This window comes from Ambystoma mexicanum, chromosome 2q (assembly GCF_040938575.1).
Source record: "Ambystoma mexicanum isolate Mex_15411 chromosome 2q, UKY_AmexF1_1, whole genome shotgun sequence".
NCBI lineage: Eukaryota > Metazoa > Chordata > Amphibia > Caudata > Ambystomatidae > Ambystoma > Ambystoma mexicanum.
This window is the reverse complement of record NC_090924.1, coordinates 778663947-778685738: the sequence shown is the minus strand read 5'-3', so window position 1 is coordinate 778685738 and position 21792 is coordinate 778663947. Positions and strand designations below refer to the sequence as shown.

Here is a 21792-nt window from a genome sequence, read left to right as displayed (position 1 = left end):
CTGATATCACAGCAGTATCTGGCGATTATTTCCATTAACTATTCGCTTTTACCATCCATAAGGCAACAGTCTCCAAACCTTTTCTGCCAATGACCCTCCCCCTTGAGGATACAGATTGTGCACCAGGTCCCCCATTCAGCATAGACGCCAGTATATTCTCACAAATAATGTAAAACCTTGAATCATGTGTAGCATGGAAGCTAGCAGCTGGTACATTGTACCTGTGCATGATTAGAGCAGCACAGGCAGCAGAAGTTTAAGCTTCCCTCATTGTGCTCGGCAGGTAGCGCACAGGCAGCCACAGTGCAAGTGTCACACAGTGCAGGTAGGTGCAGTGGTAGCATCCTTTGCACGCAGAAAACAGGTCAGGGAAAGCTTCAACCCTGCACTCAACAAGTACAGGAGCATATGGCAACAGTGCAGGCATTAGTCACAGAAAAGGCAGCAGAAATGCACGCTTCACTCCCAAACAATAGGTGCGGATTAGTGGTAGCAGCTGTGAATGCCCCCTCATAAATGTTGCACCTTCCTTAAAAGCACAGAGCAACAACAGCAAAGTCAGCACCATGGCCGGGCCGAGAGGATAGCTAAAGGCCAACGCATTCTTGGAAGCATCACAATGAAGAGCAGCACAGGTTCGAATCCCAGTCTTCGCTTAGAGGCTGGTCTCCAGTATGAAGTGTGTTAAAAAAGAGGAATTAAATAAGTGCAAATGTACTCCCACAGATACCCAGCACAGAGAATGCAGTGTTCCTGTATCACTCTGGGATTGAGACATGGGTGACTTCAGCAGTCCTGCTCCTCATTTGGTCTGCACCTCTCTCCAACTGGGTTTCCCTTCACTCTATCTCCATATCTCCTGGCTCTCTTTTTCTTTCTGTCTCTGCAAGACTGCGGTCTCTCTAGCCATCTCACGTTCGGGTCCTCTCAAATTCCACCTGCCTCTACCTTTTATTCTCTCGTTCCCTATCTCCCTAAAACTGTTTCTGCCGTTATTTATTTCTCACTAATCTATCTTCGCTCAGTTTCTTATTCTGTTTCTCAACTTCTCTATATGTTTCATGACTCCTCTATCTCATGCCTTCTTTCTCCTTCCGTTACACTGTCTTGCATACGGTATGCTTCCTAAATCTTTCTTTATGTGTTTCGATCCCTACAACTCTGTCTGCCTTTGATTTGCCCGTCCCTCTTTTCCTTGTCACTGTTCATTATTGTCCCCATCTAGACTCATCTTCCTTTCTCTCGCCTTCCCTCCATCTATCTCTTTCTACCTGTCTCACGCTTCTTCATGTCTCCCTCGCTCCCCCTCACGCCACTGTCTCCCGTTGGTCATGTACCTCACCTTAGTTTCTTCCTTTCTCTCTGAGTCTATTCCCAATACCGCTCGTTGTCTCCCACCCTAGCACTCGCCTGTCTTCTTCCTTTTCTATTTACTTGCGCCTGACTATCTGTCATCCCACCTCTCTCACTGCCTTTTTTTCACTATGTTCCCCTACTTCTATGTTCTAGTTCCTCCTGCCCCCACATCTGCTGTATCCTCTCTCGTTTAATGGCTTGTGCACACTGTCTCTTCTGAAGTCTCTCTTTCTCTCTCTTGCACCACTTTCGCCTTCTCTATCTCACTCTCTCTCTCTATCTCTCTCTCTCTCTCTCTCTCTTTCTCTCTCTCTTTCTCCCTCTCTCTCTTACTCTCTCTCCCCCCCTCTCTCTCTGGAAAGGGCAGCATGATTGATACCCAGCAAGCCCACTCCCTTCACCAAGAGATGCTTGTTCATTGATACATAAAGGTGCATTTAGCCAATGAGAAGGTAAATAATTAGACCCAGATGTATGCATCAGATAACTTCACCAACTTCAGACCACTGTCAACAACATTCAGATCGGTTTAGCGGATTCAGAAACTACGTCTTTCGTTATTCCCTGTTAAAAAATGACTGGACGTATTTGCGCATGTGCAATCTTATTAGCCTCAAAACCTTGGCACTGGATATGCACTACCTCTTGTACAACTCTGCAAGTTCAAACTGCGTTGCATATGCACAAACATGCCATAATCCCGCCCTAAGTCTCTTGAGTAAGAGTCGCTGTGTCATGCATGTTATATATACCCTGTGTCATATCTTTGGCGGCTGTATTGAAGTCATTTACCCGTATAATGCCGATTTTGTGACTGCCATTTTGTTTTACCTCTACCTAGGTGGAATACTCTGGGATTGCAGGGCGCTCTGCTCAGCCACTTCATCGACCCCATTTATTTGCACAGCATCATCGTAGGAAGCCTCCATCACACTGGCCATCTCTCCCGCGTAATGAGCCATAGAATGGAGGACTGCGGGAAACTGCCCACGCCATACAGGCATACCCAACCGCTCCTCAGTGGTAAGCAGGGGCTTTCTATCATGACGCTCTTGTGTCCATTCCATTTTGTAGTAACCCCTAAATTCTTTTGCATATATGAATTCATGCATGTCGCGTGGCCATCTCTTTCCAGGATTATCCCGTCAACTTTCCAAACGGATCTTTTTCTTTGTGTTGTCCTGTTCGCTTTGTCTTAAAGGTAAATGTTGTTCCAAAAGGACAGTGTGTATGCCCAAGTGGAAATCAATAGCACAACATATGCACAAATATTGTGAATGCTAAAAGCGCAGCCGTAATAAATGCTAAGAGCTTATCTCCAATTTTTCCAAATCAAGATTGTTGTAGAGGTATTTTTTATTTATTTAGAATGTATTACAGTGCACAAAACCCTGCGGTATATAGGCTCTCGTTGCAGAAAGTGCATACTTAACACATGATAGTTGTAAGAATACCGACTGAAGAGCTACTCCTCATGTTGCGGGGAGCTGCATCAGATGGCATACAAGGGCATAGTAGGTACAAATATGCAGACTGGGAAAGCTACTCCTCATGTTGCGGGGAGCTGCATCAGAAGGCACGCGGCGGACATGCTCTAAAAGCTAACTCATTCCGATTGGTTATACAAGTAGCACAGAAGCCTACCAAGGAAAGTGATGAGCATTAAAGGGGAAGGATCTACAAAAGTCCATCCCTAGTTGCTGTTTTGACAGAGGTCTCTGGTGTAAGGATAGGAGATTGGCTCAGCACAGGGTACACACTTTAAAGCATAAAGCAGGATGTGTTTGCCAAACAGGCAACCAGTAGCTATGTGCCTGGCAGCAAGAGGGCCTCGGCTGTCCTCACAGGCACAGATCTTGCAGTGTAGTCCACTGTTGTGCCTTTGCCTGCTGGCTCTGTCTTAGTACAGGGACCCATCTGTAACTGCACATCGAGATAGCTGCATTGCCCCACTGGCCTGGCTCTTACTCCGCAGGACCACTCACTCGCTTCCGCACAGATGTTTAGGAACAAAGCTTGGTGGAAGGTTTCTTTTTAGTCTAGAGGTGTAGCCAGGATTACCTAACAAGTGGGGTCTGAACGTACTGTAGTTGGGCCCACCACAGAGGCATTTACATCTGTAAATGCCCACACAGTGCAGATCAGTGGGCATTTACGGATTTTGGGTGGGCCTTACCCCTTCAGGCCAGACCCTGACTAGTTGGAAACATAGCACTTTACGTAAAGAGTGTTTCAGCTACGGAGAGCAAGGGTTAATTTTCAGAGACTCAACCAGCAACTCGAAAATGAGGAAATATATATGGTACTATCTACACCTCCCTAAATCCCCAACACAAAACATGAGGGCAACCAACTCAAACTACAGCCACAACTTCGACTACCCTTCTCTTTGAGGCCGTAGCGGGACTCCAAGCAGCATCTGTTTGTGGAACGGTGGATGGCCTTGTCACTAAGAAACATAAACTTTACAAAGAGTATAGCCCAGTGGCAATACGCTCGTCTGGGAAGCACAGGTTCGAATCCTGGGTCTGTGCTTAGAAACCTCTTTGGTATTAAGCGTGTTATAAAGACCCAATTATAATAATAATTATATCTTAAAACTGTGGAGCCATTGCTAATTTCAACGCTTGTGGCTCCTCAGTCAGTGCTCGGTTTCACATGCCAGCCTTTTAGGGTTGTTCCAACAAGTACAGCATTGCTTTGCCCAGGTTTGGGGCCAGTTTTGTGTTAAGATGACACACTTAACATGTAAAATGTATTACTTTTTTATCTGTGTGCACATACTGCATCAAAGGGATGCTGCCTTTTAAACATTCCATCATCAGTGAGTGTAGCAGGTGCAGCATGTTGTCATACTATGGCGTTAAGCCCCCGTTCCAAGGGCTGGAATGGGGGTAACGGCCTGGTAGCCCAAGTTAAGGAGAACTCTGGGCCATCACCCCCCATTCCAGCCCTTGGAACAGTGGCTTAAGACCATTAGACCCCAGGCTACAAAAGTAGTAACCCGGGATGCTAAAAAAAAAGGATTTTCCTTCATTCAACGGGAAGCGAGCGACGTCCCATTGAGTGGAGGAAGATCCTTTACAAAGAAGGCCACCGTGGAAAGGGAAGGCGGGGTTCCATAGGAAGAACCCCTTCCCTTTCCATGGCAGCCTGTGGAAGGCAAGGGGAAGGTGCAGATGCAGATAAGTAGGGGGCTGGGAGGGTGAAAGAAAATAAAGGGGGCGGTGGGTGGAGGGAAGAAGGCGGGGGGCCGGCCGTCAGGCGGCATGGAACACAGACTTGCACCAGCGGTTCAAACACACGTTCCTAGCCATCTGATTGGCTGGCTCCCCCTGCCAGAGTGCTAATGCTTCATGATACCTTGTGCCATTACCATGTTATCAGCTTAGAAGACACTCCTCCTTATTTCAAGGTAATAATACCGAACCACGGCATGTTTTTGATTATATCTACAGGGTGAATACCTGCTCTGCCGGAGACCCTGCTGAACGACAAGATCTCTGGTGCCCCTCCTTGAGCAGCCATTAGCCAGGTGTCCCAGTTTGACCCTGCAGCATAGGTCCACAGAAGGAAGGGACTCCTTGGGGGCTGTCCTTTTTCCACCTTATTAATCCAAGAAGAGGCAAAAGCCAGTATCCCTGTCCTCTGTACCCCATGTAAATGGCCACCTTTCAACACATATCCTCACATATCCTCACCACACTCACACATCTGCGCAGGGAACAAAGTCATAACACCATCAAACTATGATACACAGTAATTTCATACACACCCCTGTAGCCTACCCCTTTAAACCTACTCCAAAGACTTTATCTCCACTACAGGACATGCTTCAGGTATCATAGACTGCACACACATTGAAATAAGTCTTTAGCAAATAAACACGGCCCTCTCTCCTCCTCCAATCACCTATTCAACAGCCTCTAGCTCACAGAATGTAGCGTACAATACGAGATTGCACTCAGAAGCCTCTTTTCTTGACACGGCAGTCCTTGCATATCCTGATATTGGTGAAGATTCGCCTGTGCAGTTTGCTATGTCCATTTCTACCACTTCTATTGTTCCCTGTCTTTATTCCTTTGTCACCGTTTGAGGATCAAGTCTTCAAGACCTTATTCATGTTTTTGTAATACATATGTGTATGTATTCTTGCTAATATGAGTCTCTGGTAAGAATCTAAATATTACAAAAGTATTGTGTTTTGTTCACTGGGCGGAGAGATATGAGGAAGGGTTTGAGAGGGAGACCAACACTTAAACGGGGCTTGCACCGCTCCCTGGTTAGCTATTCACAAGCATTGCAGACAAACGCCTTCCTGGCATACTCATGGCACACCGTTAGGTGGCGCACGTGTGCTTAAGACTTCCTCATGCTCTGCTTGACATTTGATGGCAGCACCTTGCATGTGGCGACTATGCCATGCATATGAGACATTAACTGGCACAGGATGGCACTACTGAGGCTGCACGTTGCATACTATAGCAGTGTCTGCCAATGAGAGGCTGTACCTCACTCGTGATTACTGTGCCAGACATATGGGACATTCCTTAGCTGTAGCTACTACGGCATCATGTGTAGCTGCACTTGGCATATGATGGCAGCACCTGGACATGTGAGGCTGCACAATACAAATAACTCTACCAGAGGTATGAGACAGTAACTAGCACTAGGTGACATTTCTGAGCACTACTCGTTTGCAAATGGCATACTGTATGAGATCTGCGCCTGGTTATGCCAGTCTCTACCTTGTGTATTATGCCTGGACTGTGAGGTCTCTGCATATAGTATGCTAGCCTCTGGGATACGGGGCTATATCTGCATACGTTGCCACTATATGTCCATATGAGGCTGTTATGGCATTAGACGGGTCTGCCCCTGCCCAACGTGTGTTCGGCCGGTTTATCTCGGTCATATAATGGCCCCGTATATATCTTTTCAAGGCAGTACCCTAATTAAAATATGGGTGCCAACTAAAAGCCTGCTTTTGTTTGTTTTGTTTTTACTACTTGTTTTAAAGCTATTTTTTTACATTTGCAACTTCATTTCCTGTCATGTTATATGGGTAAAATGGCATGCACTGTTACTTCCTGTGATGCCAACTGGGCCATACCAAGACAGAAACCCAGTTACAATATGCCAAGTGCCGTTTTTTCAGCCTAAGCAACTATTTGTTACTTGTTTAACAGTAAACTATGCATTTTACATTTAAAACGTCATTCCTGTGATGACATCAGGGCAAAATGGCATGCAAAGTCGCTTCCTGTGATGGCACCAGGGTCAAAGATCACATGAAATCACTTCCTGTGATATCAGCGGGTGAGGGGAGTCGCATCTGCTACTCGTGGCATTTTCCTGATATGACCTCCCTTGGGCAGGAAGCAAAATGTTGGAGTATAAAAAAACGACCGAAAGTAATGTATGGTTGCGGTGGAAGGGAGGTGAGGAGACGGGGATGCCCCAAAAAATAAAGCGTGAAAAGAATGTGTGGTCATCCAACGGTGAATAGAGGAGAGACAGGTGGAGTAAAGAGCACCAGTGAAAGAGGAGAAGGGTTCAAAGATTGGGGAGTCATCATTGTAAAAGTTGCATGAGAGGCCAAAAGAAAACGTAACAGAGGCCAGAGAAGTGAAACAAGATGGAGAGTGGATGGGGACAGAGGCAGGCGGGAACCCTGAACACATGGCAGCAGCTGAGGGGACATCATAGCTCCAGGGAACGAGGCCCGGAGGTGCTATGGGAGGAGAGCGGAGACTAGGGGGCAGAGTACTCGACTTTGGTAAACACAGAAGACTTTTAGGAGTAATGGTCAGAAGTTTAGACATGATGCATCGGTTCAGTGGCGTGAGCAGCGGCTCAGCAGTACTCAGGAGCTACTCAGACCCCGAGATGACTCTAAAGTGATTGCGACACAACATGCCTTCTCAAAGCCCGGCCCCCCTCAATCATTACTGAGGGTATTCAAGCCTCTACTGTGAGCCATGTAACTAGCCCAACCTGGTCCCGTGGGCACTATTTAATACCGAGAGAGCAAAGGCAAAACTCTCACGATTCCCCTTGGTGCGAGTCGGAAAACCTGCCTAAAAACTCCCAGAAGCATTGCTAGATAAAATGTTCCTCCAAGCCTGGTAGTCTTGTTAGGAGCAACCAGTGCTTTAAGTGGGGTAAGAAACTGAAGGGGGGCCCTCGTTTAGGGCCGTGGCTTTTATTGTGGCCGTGGCCTAAAAGTGCACAAATCTTAGTATGATCTGCAAACAAATATATAAATGTATGTGAGCATTTATATGTTTGTATGTGTACTACTATGGTTTGTGTACTTTTCAAGCCATCTTTTACAAACGTAGCAATTTAACATATTTCTATGTTTATAAAAGGTGGCTTCAAAAGTGCACAAACCATAGTAAGTTACTCACACTTGTGTGCTTACCTTACTATGGTTTGTGTACTTTTTAAGCCACCTTTTATAAACATAGACATTTGTAACATGTTTCTATGTTTCTAAAAGATGGCTTGACATGTAAACAATTCAAGGCATCTTTTATAAAGCTTTGATGTCGGACAAAACCCAAGGTGGCTTTGTCCGTAGACAAAGCTTTATTAAAGATGCCTTGAATTGTGCACGTTTCAAGCCGTCTTTTATAAGCATAGAAATATTTCTACGTTTCTAAAAGGTGGCTTGAAATGTACACAATTCAAGGCATCTTTTATAAAGCTTTGTCTACGGAGACAGACCCCTCGGGCTCGGTGATCTATCTGCTCTGAGCACATAGATCACAGAGCCCGAGGCGCCTTTCACCCTCTGCGAACCCGCGGGCTCCGTGATTAATCTGAATATTAGATCATGGAGCCCGTGGGTTCACATGGGTCAGTGACCTGGGGCCGGCAAACAAAGGGACAGTAACTTCCTCTGATGACCCTGATGAGGGGTCATCAGAGGAAGTTACACTGACTGACAGAAGTGCCGCCAGCCTCAGCATTGCTGTGGCTGGCTGGCACTTCTGTCAGCTTGCCTGACATAATGGCAGGCGCATATCCCGTCGCGGCTGCGGCGGGATAATGCGTCCCGCCAATGTTGATTGGGACCGGGGGGCCCCGGCAGTGCCCCCGCTCAGCCACACTTTCTGACGACTGCCGGGGCCCAACCCCGGCAGGCCCCGGCCCACTTAAAACACTGGGAGCAAACCACCTGCCAGTCGGCGACGCCAGATGATGAAAACGTGTTACGTGCCAGCCTCAGACAGAGGTCATACATGAGAAGATGTTCTCACTCAGCTCACAAAGGAGGAATGTGACTCTACTTTACCAGGGACAGGAGCCTCCCCCACAAGAATAGCGCACCCAATTGTTGCCATTGTTGCCTCGGCTTCCAAGGCTCGAACACATTTACATCTCAATCATACTAGTAATGTAGACCCTACGCAAGTTCCGATTCCTTGCCAAGAGGCATGTACAAAAAACAGTGGGTTTTATGCTCTGATTGATGATAATGATGTGTTACTTATATAGCACTTTCGCAAAAGCACTTTTGAGAGAACATGGGCGTATGGCGCGTTTACAAAAAATTTAATTAATAAATAAACATATTTACATACAAAATCACCCAACCGAAATTGGCACTCATTTATCGACCTTGGAAGGATGAAAGGCTGACTTGGCTTTGCTGGGATTCGTACCTGCGACCTACACATCACACACAGATTGCAGCAGTGAGCGCTCAACCTGCTGAGCTATCTTACCGGCTATATGGGTCCCATGACCAACAATGTTCGCACGACAGACGTAGCAGTATGTGAAACTTCCCCTCACCGTGATTATAGTTACACTGTATAGGGCCTCTGTGGCCTGGTCATCACTCCAGGTTCATAAGCACACTTGGACAAGTATCGCTGCATGTGCAGCACTGTTTAGGTCTTCATACCAGAAAGGATGTCTATGCAGCCGAAACACATTCAGACCTACCATTTTGTCACCTCTCAGTCAGGGTTCTCAGTCTGGGCAGCACAGCTTCTATACCAACAGGTCTTGGTTCCGATGATGAAATATGGTATTGACGCTCTTTTAAATATGGATTTGAACTGGCTGCAGGTTGTGGAAGGGAAATACTGGAGAAAGATCTTAGGTCTCCCAACCTGCATACCGATGGCCATTATTAGGCTGGAACTCGGGCTAATTTCTTTAAAATCCTTAGTACTGAAAAAAAGGACTGAACTATATCTACTGATGGAGAGTAAAATGGGAAATCCTTTGGTTACCACCTTGAGAGTAGAATCTCTCAAAGAGGCTGGCATCCTTCCGCTTAAGGACAAGGTCGACCGATACTTGAGTGACATTGGATGGTATGTTCAATCTGATGGGTTCTCCTTTGAAACTAAGAGGGCACTTACAAAAAAATCGGAGTTGCATGACTGGCTATCAAATTTTGCTCACTTAGAAAAATTAAAGTCCTACCAATTCACTAAGTAGATACTGTATTCATATAAAGAACCACAGCCTTACCTTAATATCGGCCCAGCAGTCAGACTTAGACGATTCATTGTGTTACTTAGGATGAATCATCTACCGTTCTGGCGTGTACAGGCATTATTAACCAGGTACCACAGTCGGAAAGATATTGCAGAATATGTCAAAATCAGTCAGTGGTTGAGTCAGGGAGGCATGTATTAACTGGTTGCCCTGAGCTATGGTCCATATACCAGGTTTACTACGGGAAATATGTACATAATCTCGAATGTATCTCTGAATTGGCTTTCTGATGGAGTAGCGTAAATTCACAGCACATGGGGCTGGGACCATTGAAGTACCATTTAAGTATCAGTATGTTAAGAGCTAGCATTATAGTCATATTTGGTTTTGTACAGTTCGTTGAGACTAATATATGTTATATGCTTTATATGTTTTTCATATTATTGGTTTGATTTTTATATTATTGGTTTGATTCTCTTGAATATATTACTGAATTATTTTTGATAATAGATAAAAAGAAAACAAAAAAAAATTGGGTATTTATTGATTAATGGATTTAGGTAAAGATAATATACATTTATATTATGTATTTTATATTATTATATGTGTAAAGTTTATCTATAAACTGTATCACATTAAACAAAAAATAAAAAAAAATAAAACATTCAGACTTGGGGGGGAAAATACACATGCCTACTGCTGATCTGGTGCGCAGAAAGGGGTGTGGCATACAACAAACATGGGAGCCCAGAAAAGTGCCAATGGGTCTCTTGCCCTCAAAATATCAACATGTTTTCTTCAAACATCTCCTCATAATGTTCTAGGCTGTCCTCATCCACAACATTATTAATCTATTAATGTGGCAATGAGACCCGAGGCGGCGGGCCAATACCGCCCCAGCTAATGCCCGGGGCCGTTGTTATAGGCCCAAGCGTAGCGAGGGCCTTAACGAAGCCCCCAGGCATTACCTGCAGCGGTTTTGGCCCGCCGCCGAGGATCTTATTGCCATTAGCACTCCGGCCCGTTGGATCAGGGTGCTAATGGCATTTTTTTTTGTTTCGAAACAGATTCGAAACAACAAAAAAAAATGAATAAAAATGGCGACCAGGAAAGGGAAAACGCAGTCCGTTTTCCCTTTCCATGGCAGCCATCGGGAGCGTCCGCTCCCGAAAAAAAAAAGAAAAAAAAGAAGCAGAAGGTAAGTGGGGTTGGGAGGGTGGAAGGGAGGGAAGGGAAGAAAAAGCTTACCCGAGTCCCCGGCGGGGGGCGAAGGCAGCTTCTCAGTCGTGGGGAGGCTCGGAGCGGGGATGGCCCCGCTTCGAGCCTCCTCATTGGCTGAGGGGCTGCCACACCACCGCCGAGGACAAGGCGGTTGGAATCCCGGCCGAGAATCCTTCGATGCTTGTTGCATTCTGATTGTCTCTCGCCGGGTACTAATGATTAATAAAATGGCTTCATTAACTATGGCCCAGGGCATTACCTGGCCTGGTAATGAACCCCCCCCCCAGTGTCAGATTTAAGGCAAAGGGCCCCGTGGGCAGCACCTGTCACTAGGTGGGCGGGTCATGGAGGCGGAGCTTTGGGTGGGTAGAGTTAATTGTGGTCACAGTGCACAATGGCAAACTTTAGGGACAAAAGCAATTTTTTATCAAGTTGTCTTCATTACAGTTACCTAGGGGTCTGACCAACTGGAAACAGCTGGGCCTCCTCAGCAGTCTTTGCTATTAATGCTAAATATTGTAAACCTAGAGAACATACGCGTCCTTGTGGCAGAAAAGGGATGTCATTCTGTTTGTGCTGGCGTTGCTGCAGCCATGCATTGCAAAATGGAGGAATTGCATAGTGTTAAGCTTTTGCTGCACGGGTTGGAGAGTGAAAACCTCGGATCTGTATAAGGGTGTACTAGTATGGAATTACAGAGCCCTTGACAATATTTTGTATCTGCGTGTACTTTAGATGCAAAACAGATCAATGTGGACGGTGTTAAAAAACAAACAAGAAGATCATTGATGTTTGTGACAATAGTGTGACGAGTTGCTTGTGATCGCTGCAGGACTAGATACTGTATCTGTTAGTTTATTAATGACATTTTTTTCCCAAAAGATGATAGAATGCTGTGACACTCCCCAACCATACCACACGCCTATGTGTACGATTTACAAAACGTTTCCAATGGGATTTTTCCACTGAAAAATGCTTTTGTAAATCAGGCCATATGGCGCCTTCTAGGGTAGGGCTGTGCTCTGTAAAAATCCTAAATAAAGGAAAAGTAAAAAAAAAAAAAACAGAACAACTTGCTGATGTGGATTGTCATAATATTTAAAAACCTTCGCATTGCAGCATGCATTTTGAAGGAGATGATGACATGTTTAACAATGCCCTAACCCTGTAACAACTAACATGCAAAACACGCCACAAGGACAGCAATAGTTTTTTTTTTTAGTGACCAAACCCCCTCTTCATTTCGCACTAACCTTGTTTGGCTTTGTTTATGGTGTGAAAGCCTACCATGTTCCCTCAGGGCTGACAAATTTAGATCCACAATGAGCCACACGGCGATGGCACGTGTGCTCTCTGGCGAGCAGAGAACTAGCCTCCGCAAAGCAGGCCCGCCACAGCAGAAAGGGCCCTGTGCTGTGTGGAAGGGGCGGGCCCTAGCACAAGCGCCTGCTCGCCATTTGTCTGGCTGACGACCATTAGATCCGCCTCTGCCCCCCGCCCCACGCCCGTGTAATATTGCATGCGGGAGCAATAAATCATTTGTCACGCAATTTTGAAACCTGGCTTAGAAACTCATTCTTGATGAGAGGACATTTGATTACTTGGGTGAGTATGACATGTAATGCAAAGTGATAGAGCTGGCAAAGGGGTCTGTATGTTGAGCTCACAGAATAGAAAAATAATAACAATCCGCTAATTCTTTGCCTGTTGGCCTTGCTTATAAAGATGCATATGTATCAAAAACTCCTAGCCTTAAGAATCATGACTTCTTCAGGGCCGCTTGTTAACATGCTGGTGTGAGCAATGAAGCACATTGCTTATGCTCTCCCCAACCCCCACCCATCCCCCCATGTCAGTGGGGCCACGTGGCTTGTTTTAGGGATTTTCTGCCTCAGGAAACCTACTTAATTTCTTTTATGTTGGAGTTAATCACCTCTTTTGGAAATTAATTTCCCTCTTCCCTTGATGAAGTCAGTCAGCCCAGACTGGCTTCAAGCTTGTCATGTTGGCAATTAAACATTTCTGCGGCTCTTACCTTATTTTCTGGCCAGGCTTCAGCTGGTTCCGCGCTGCCTCCATGAAACCACAAATCCACATTCATCACTTCTCTCTCTGTCGGTGGCCGGCATGGATGTCAAGGGGAGCGCTAACCTCTCAGCGGAGGGAATAGCCTAGCTCCTCTGTGTTATGTGAATCTATACACATCCCCTTGTCTCGGGAGGATAGCTCAGGAGCAACGTGCTCTCCTTGGAAGCAAGATGGTACAAAGAACCACAGGTTCAAGCCTCAGATCCGTGCTTAGAAACCTCTCGGTTTCAAGTGTGTTATAAATAACCAATCATATTCATACAGCACACAAGGGGTGATGTTTGATTTAATTTCTTTTAACATTTATCACTGATGCATCCTTTGGTCCCATTACATGTTTCTTTTTTTTTCTTTTTTATTAATGTGATTACCATATAAATAGCTTCACACATATATTGAAATAAACGTCTACACAACACAATCTTCATTACTTAAAATATACAATCATTTCATGCCTTTAACCACACTCACTCACATACATAATACATAAAATGGCATTTAGTAGCATAGCAAAAACCCTTTCTAAAATACATTGGATATCTCAGAGGCTCTATCCGCTTCCAGTTATTATACCAAGCGATATGCAGCGACGTATTTTCATTGGTTGAACAATAAGCCCAGAATGCATCATTGTTTGTACTGTCGTAGCTTCTAACAAACCTTCCCAATAAGATCATATAAATGGGTTCCTTTTCCCTGCACTCCGTAAGAACATGTTAGACCGATGCCATCATTGTGCTTACTCTACAAATCCGACGCGTTCTCTCCAACGCAGGGATTCCCAATTCTGACGCTTTAACCATAAGAACCGGGAGTCTATCTGACGCATATTCAGTAGGAATCTACGGAGGTTAGGATCGGGGCAACAAAGCAAATCATTCTGTGCTTTATGAAATGTATGGGACTCCTGGGCTATTGGTCTATCAGGCTTCAGCGTGGCCATATGATCATAGTTATTGGTCCTATCCCATTTTTCCACCTTCTGGATATATTGCTTCTTTAATTCTAGGTAACCGAGTTCCCAATCGGAGCACCGGTCTATCTGTTTGAACGTCTCACATAACAGTAGTGCGTAGCCGTCAGTCCCGTCACTGGACTAAGTTTGGCCCAATTATTTAAGTAAAGGTCATTACGTGTTTCTTACTTGTCGGAGAAGGACTGTTGGCCCGGGGTAATACATCCTCCAAGTATTATTGTATTGCAGAAGGTGCCTTACAAACTGACAATGAATGAAACCATACATAACTTAATCCCATCTGTATACACCAGCAGGAAGTGCATGCAAAGGAATATTTGATTACATTTAAATCTCAACCCGGTCATACGAAAAAGGCACTATAAAGGTTCTCCAAACATACACTAAAGCGGACACAAGGTGCTATTAGTCCACCCGGAAGTCACCATTTTCCATTTGCTTTCAACGTTTTGAAAAATGGATTACATGCGGTTTCATAGCTTCTCTGATTACATCATTAATTTTCTTTTTAAAAAAAAAAAAAAAAAAACAGTTGAGCAAAGTCTAAGCTTCCCAGGTTCCCAGACGCAAGAGATGCGTGTCGAGGATGCCTGACTCCACTCCATTCTTGCCACCTGAAATCCTGGCACAAGAGAGTTCCCGCTGTTGGTTTGGGGGTATGTAAGGAATAGCCCCAGGTATCCACAAAGGCATGAATGGATTTTAAATTCCACAAGGGATGAAAGAGAAGCTTAAATGTACTTCTAGATGTGTGCGTTAGTGACAGACCATTGGTTATTCGTAGGGTCTCAAAAGATTACAATATGAATTAAAACAATGTACTGATGTTTAGACCTTTTTTTAAGTACATTTATATTTCTTCAAAAGGTTTTTTATACATGATTACACTGATAATGGACAAGCAATAAAACGGACTAAGCATCAAATCAGAAGTAGATTAACAAGATATGATGAAACAATGTTTCATGAGTTTTGAGCCAGCCTACAGTAGCCCGGGTTGCACTCAGCTGCTGTTTGACTCACTTTTGTACTCCCATCTGAAAAGACGAAAGTCTGCCTGTGTTACTATCCATAATATCTTTCTAAGGGAAAGGTCAGAGAGGTAGCCTCCCCTACCTGAGATTTCTGTAAAGAGGTCTTCCCTCTCTGCCCCCTCAAAATCTAAATCCTGGTCTGCAGGACCCCCCAGGCTCATCCTTTTTTACAAAGAAGTCCACTGATTACTAATTTTCCCACCTGACCTGTCGCCTTGCAATTTACAATCATAGCTCTGCTTCCCTCGACTGTGAGGCTAACGAGCCTGTGCAGTGACCTGCAAATGCCTTCCCAAGCATAAGAAAGCCAAGCCGGATATGCACATTGATCGAAAATGTGCAACAGTTGCGTTTGATTTTTCGAAATCTTCAAAAAATGCAGATTTTTAATGCCACCATTTTGAAATGGCAAATTGTTTAATGTCAATAACAGACTGTCGTTGTAATGTATCGTAATACGCAATTGCACTGCGCCAGTTACCATAGTAGTGGTCTCTTGACAACTATGTCTTCCACAGGAAAGTATTGCACCCACACCTGAGATTTCCACACCTGAGAACGATGAGGGTGAAGAAAATGGGTAGGGAAGGAGAGGTTGGAGAGCAAAAGGAAACAGCCATTCCTAGTGTCAAAGGTTCCAGAATGACCCTAACTGGGGCGAGGGAGGGGGGCATTGCTTCTTTCAGCATGAACGTGGGTTAAGTCAAATTTTCTTGATTTCAACCCGGTGCAGTGCAGAGGAGGAAGCTTTGGTGACGCTTGGGTATGGGCTGTTTTTCTATTGGGAAATCTAAAATGTACTTAGTAATTCTTTGGGAGGTGAGTGAATTGTGTGATGGGATAAAGATGTGCTCAAACAAACCAATGTAGTGTGGAAGCCGGATCGAACCGGAACGCGTAGAGTTCCCAGTTGGATTTCCAGTTGAGAAGGAATGGGATAAGCCAAGGCTTATGTGGTCTAGCACAGCTGAATCGACAGGCGACATTGCAGGAAAGGCGCATGTTGGGCAACGGATGGATGGGGTTACTTTAGGGGGACCAGAAACTGGAGTGACAAATATGCTTTTCCGCACTGCAGTATCGGTCAGACGCGTCTAAACTCAAGACAATTAAAGGTCTCTGTCTAATCATCTTGAGTTTAGATGCACTCTAAAAACTTTTTTTATATCTGGCTTAGTGGCTTATCCGTGTGCTGTCCTAGCACCAAGATACCCTTGGGTGATGTAGAGTGCTCTACAAATTTTGGTAACATAACATAACATGTCATGTCCAGCCCCCCTCTATGCAGTAAGGCTGTGAGTGGCAGGTGTCAGTAGGAGCAAACCAAGACATAAGGATGTCACTGCTGAAATGGAAGCATGGTCTAGAAGGCTATAGTGGGGTGCGCCTGAGTGTTCTCAAGCACAGATCAGCATACTGCAGAGACTGTGGTATTCTCTTTAAACAAAATCAAAATCATTGTTTGAACTGGTCTAGAGCTGCATGGAGTTTTATAAGATTTGAGTGATGTACGGTTATTCGTTTTCCCGCTCAGAAATATTTGTTGTGGTATTTCCATGGCGCTGTCATGATGAGCTGTTAGGAAAGGCGTGCGTGCAAAACATCTGTTATCGCAGTGGAAATCGGCGTGCTCCTCTCTTGCTTGATTTCTGCTCATCTGGGTTTATGCTCTGACCTCTGGCAATGGTAGATTGTTCTGGCTAAGAGGGAAGCGCTGCCTCCGGGATCCTAGAACTCCATCAGTGCGCATTTTAATGCCCATATCTTGGCAGAAGCTACTGTAGAATGTGGCCCTTAGGTGATCAGTCTTCATCTACTGGCTGGGTCTATTCCTGAGTCTTTTCGACACCGATCTGATGTTGTTGTTACCTTCTGAGTATCCTTCACAAGCAAATGCTACTGCTTTCAGACTATTTTTGCAACGGCATCCATTTTACCTGCTTCGAATAAAGGGGGAATGACACATGGATTGCAAAGTCTGTTTTGGTGAAACAAAGCACGGTTATTTTGGAAAGAAGATAAGGTGCAACTGTTCTTACTCCCAGAATACAGGGATATCAATTCCCTGTCTAAAGTCTAATGGTATATTTAATGCCCACTAAAGTAGCTTGTTTACAAAGCACACATGCACTACTGCATTTTAGTTTGCACTTGCAGTGTGCAACTTGTTGGTGGGGCGAGTCTGACATTCCTACAGAAACATTCATTTTTATATGTTTTCCACCTTTTTACATTACACAGGAATCGGAGGTCTGTCTGCAATGTGCAATTTGAATGCCATCATTTATGTTAAATGTGTACATTTCTAATGGCAGAATGGTGTGGTCATGTATCTATTGGCATGACTCGTGGCAAACAGGATCTCTGTGCAACTGGTTGCTGCGAATCAACCCACAACCCACCACCTTAGCACAGGCATCCAAAGGCCAAGCCTTCCAGGGATTATCTTGAAAAGCACATATCAAAAAACTCAAGAGACAAGCCAAATTCTGCCAAAGGGACGGGGATTATACTAATATATACTAAAGCAATATACCCCATGGTGTTGAGGCATTACCGTCTTAGGTGTGCCCTAACATGGGTCTTGGGTCATTACCAGACCCGGTAATGCCCCATGTCCAGGGGTTTATTGCAATTCGCACTCCCACATGCTTTTCAGGGTGATAAGTGCTTTTGTTCAGTTGAGAAATGGCTTGGTTGCCATTTCTGAACTTAAGAAAGCCTGCAAAACAACATGGCAGCCATGGAAAGCGAAACCACACATAGCCCATTCTCCCTTTCCATGATGACCATTGATGCTGAGGGGAAGGGTGGGACAGCAGGCGAGATATTGTAGCCGCGACCACAGGTAAGTGAGGGGTGGTGCGGAGGTTGAGGGGTGGTGAGCAAGAGTGGAGCTTTGCCCCGGCAGGCAAGATGGTGGCCTCACACTGCTTGCGGGCCTCTGAACACTGGCAAAACCCTGAGGTAAATCCTGCATTCCAAGCTCTGTGATTGGCTAGGAGGCCTCATGCCATCCCATCTGTGGTGTTAATACGTATTAAAACATTATACCAATTCTTGTTTTAAATCACTTTGTGGTACTGGAATATCAGGCAACACATCAGTAACAAACTGTACAATTAAAGAGTAGTCCAACTTTCACAATGCTGGCCTCCAAAAAGCAGCACAAAGCCGTCTTTCAATGAGTGTGGCACACTAAGCAGCACAAGAGCAAGGCCAACCTTGTACACCACGAATCCAAGAATGAAGATACCTTCCCCTGTAGTAGCAAAGAAACCAATGATTACGCTCCCACCCTTCGAGAAACTGCTCGAGGGGGCGAGTGAGCAGGTCATTACAGAGTCCTGCCTTATGTAAATATGGTCATGACATGTAATGGAAGGGAGACTGGCTACAGGACAGGTGCCCGCTGCCGAGTTGTGCGTAGACAAAGCATCATCCATGGTAATGAGGTATTCTAGGAAGTCCCTGCAAAGGCTCGTTCTTTCAGGCATCCATTTGGTCATCCCACGCATGGGGATGGAAGGTCGGAGGTCTGCGCGCCCGCAGTCCTCGTCATCATTGAATAATATGGATGACACCTGCAGCACTAGATGAGGAGAGATTAATCTGACCTTAAACGATGGCGCCATGTTTTCACCACAACAGTGATGTACATTTCTGCAAGCCCCTTGATCTGTAGCAACACATTCCTTCTTTCCATATTATGATTGTTTTATGCATTTTTGAGAACAATACATCAGATGTAGCTTTTCGGCACACTTTTGGATTTGTATTGCTTATGTAAAATGAGGCAACTGAGGTATAGTCATATAAATATACTAATCTACTAATATTAAGATTGATATCAACACTGCGGAATCACTGACCAAACCTAATAATGTCATATACCTGATTATGGAAACAGTAACAATGTTGAGATGCCTCGAGTACTTGCTGTCAAGGTCCAAACTTTCCAAAATGGGCCTGCGCCCTGATCCCCCGATTAAATAGACTCTGCCACTGCATCTCTTTGTGCCTAACATTGGTTACCTGACATTTGTTGAATGTGATTTAAGGCATGTCACCTGATACATAATGCACATTCACATTTTACCATTTTAGCTGCTGCATGTCAGCACTATCTGACATCATACAGCCTTAGATCTACATTGAGGGATTTATTGATGGCATCATTTTCCATTGGTAGGAGTGCTTTCTCCATCCAGACTGCTCTTCTGCAGAACTCTCCTCCATCATTGATTTGAAACATAGCTTATGTACTTTATCACTCTCTATTGCCCCGCGGGCCGTTTCTCCGCCTTTATTGAAAATATTGTTTCTCTTCTTTTGTCTATACTCCCTCTATCCTTTACTTTTATTCTTCTTGTTGACTTTAGCTTACATCTTACAACTACTCACACATCCTCCTCCTTTCTACATTTGATCGGATGTTATCCGCACCCATATTTCTGCATCATCCCTTGGCTTGTTCTTTGTATATTCTTCTCCTAGTTCTTCTGTGGCATATCATTCCATTTATTCCTCTTATCATTTTCTACTTACTTTTCTCCCTTTGTATTTTCTTCTACTAATTCCTCTCCTGTCACAGATTCCATTTATTTCATCAACATGTTCACTTCTTTGATGCCTCCTTATTTCTTCCTTCTCTTCTTCCTTGCAACCTCCTCATCAATTTCCTCTTATCTCTGCTGACCTGTCAACTCTTAGGGCCTCATTACACGGATGGCGGTAAGGATTTACCGGTACCGGTAAAATACCGGTACCGGTAAATCCTTACCGCCTTACTACGAGGTCCCTTTGCGGGTTGGGGGATTTAACGCCTGCTTTTTGCAGGCGTTAAAAACCAACCCGCAAAGGGACCCAGGGAGCTAATTACGGTACCGCAATTTGCGGTACCGTAATTAGCGCCTTCCCCATTCCCATTATGCCCTCTGGGGCAAAAATGGGAATGGGGAAGGGTAATGGTGGAAGGGGGAATTACCGCCCCGCCAACCTTGGAATGGGGCGGTAATTCCCCTTTCCGCCAAGGTGGTGCCGGTATTTTACTACTAATAGCGCCATGGTTCTCCGCCATCCGTGTAATGAGGCCCTTAGTCTTCACTCTAATATTCTGTCAAACAATAAACAGCCTCAACCTTGGTTAACACCTTTCCTTTGTGCTCTTCGCTCCTCCCTTCAAAACCGGAATGGAGATGGAAAACTTCTCAGTCTTCTTCTGACCTGTCTACCCTCACATTTCTTCACTCCTCTTATGAATCTCTGTATTATTTCTCCATATCCTGACAACCCTTCTCTTTCATCTTCTCTTCTTCTGACTTCTCCGATTACTTCATGGTTAAAGTATCTACAGTTCGTGCTTCCTTTTTGACTGCTAACTCTCCTCCGGTCCAAACCTCAAGTCCCTGTCTTTCTCTTTTATATTCTTTATCTGACTGGGAAACAGCCTCATTACTTAAACACATTACGTAAACACGCTCAAGCTACTGCCTCACATCTTGATCCTCTTCTTCATCGCTTATACCCTCTCCCTCTCCATTTCTTCCACCATATCTGACTTTCTTATTTAATCTTTCCACATTTCCCTTCTTTTATGCATGCTACAGTTCTCCCCATAATCAAAAAACCTTATCCCTCTATTCTATTTCGGACTTAGCTCTCTTCTTCAGTTCCTTTCCAAACTTCTTGAAACATCTGTTTACAACCAAGTCTCTGCCTTTCTTACTCAGCACGCTATCGTCCCTCTTTCTCAATGTGATTTCCACCCTTTCGATTCCATTGAAACTGCCTTAGTACATGTCATAAAACACTCTTCTTACTACACGTTATAAACAATCTTCTATTCTCATACTCTATGATCTCTCTGCTGCATTCGACACAATGGATCACCCTACTCTTCTATCTTCTCTGGCCTCTCTTGGCTTCTCGGTCTCAGTGCTTCAGTGGTTTCCTTTTATCCCTCCAGCCGCTCTTACTCTGTTTCTTGGGCTGGTTACTCCTCTTCTCAGCCATTACTCTATTGGGTTCCTCAAGGCTTGGTTCATGGACCACTACTCTTTTCATTCTATAAACCTGTCAGCTACCATTAATTCCTTCAACCTCTCTCATCACCTTTGTGCAGATGGCAAACAAATCTTCATCTCTGTTTCCGGCTCCCTCCATACTTCCATCTCGTCCTGTATTACCACAATACTTTAAAAAACAATGTATAGTGTTTATTGGTTAAATTAAAACTTTTACACTTTATAAAATCACATCAAAATATTATCATCATAAAATTCATAATAATTACATGGCAAGAGCAAAAGAAAAAGATCTGTCATCTAAAACCTTATACCCCATAAACATTTCACAACATTAATATAATCAAAACTGTCCTCATAAAAAACAATCAACTAATAGAAATAATTCTCTAAAGCTTTAACAATTTACTTCCACAGATAATATAAGGTAACATTCATGGCCAAGTTATCTCCCTTATACACATAAAGCCACAATTGGTCTGTATGAATAAAGTGCAGTGCTTGAACGTTAGTCCCATATTCCTTTTCATATAGATCAAGCAATTTGTAACAATTAGTAAGCAGGTGTTGTGGGGTTCCAACTTCTAAATCACATAATCTACATCTGCATTCCTCGAATGGTATATTC

At 44.4% G+C, this 21792-nt stretch overlaps 1 protein-coding gene across 1 annotated transcript in view; it reads left to right on the top strand.

Moving 5' to 3' along the window:
- ADARB2 (adenosine deaminase RNA specific B2 (inactive)) overlaps positions 1-21792 on the top strand; it is a 1587200-nt gene that overhangs the window by 1539111 nt on the left and 26297 nt on the right. Inside the window, exon 8 of the mRNA XM_069648017.1 lies at positions 2198-2379. Coding sequence (XP_069504118.1) covers positions 2198-2379 — 182 coding nt within the window. The remainder of the gene's footprint in view (positions 1-2197; positions 2380-21792) is intronic.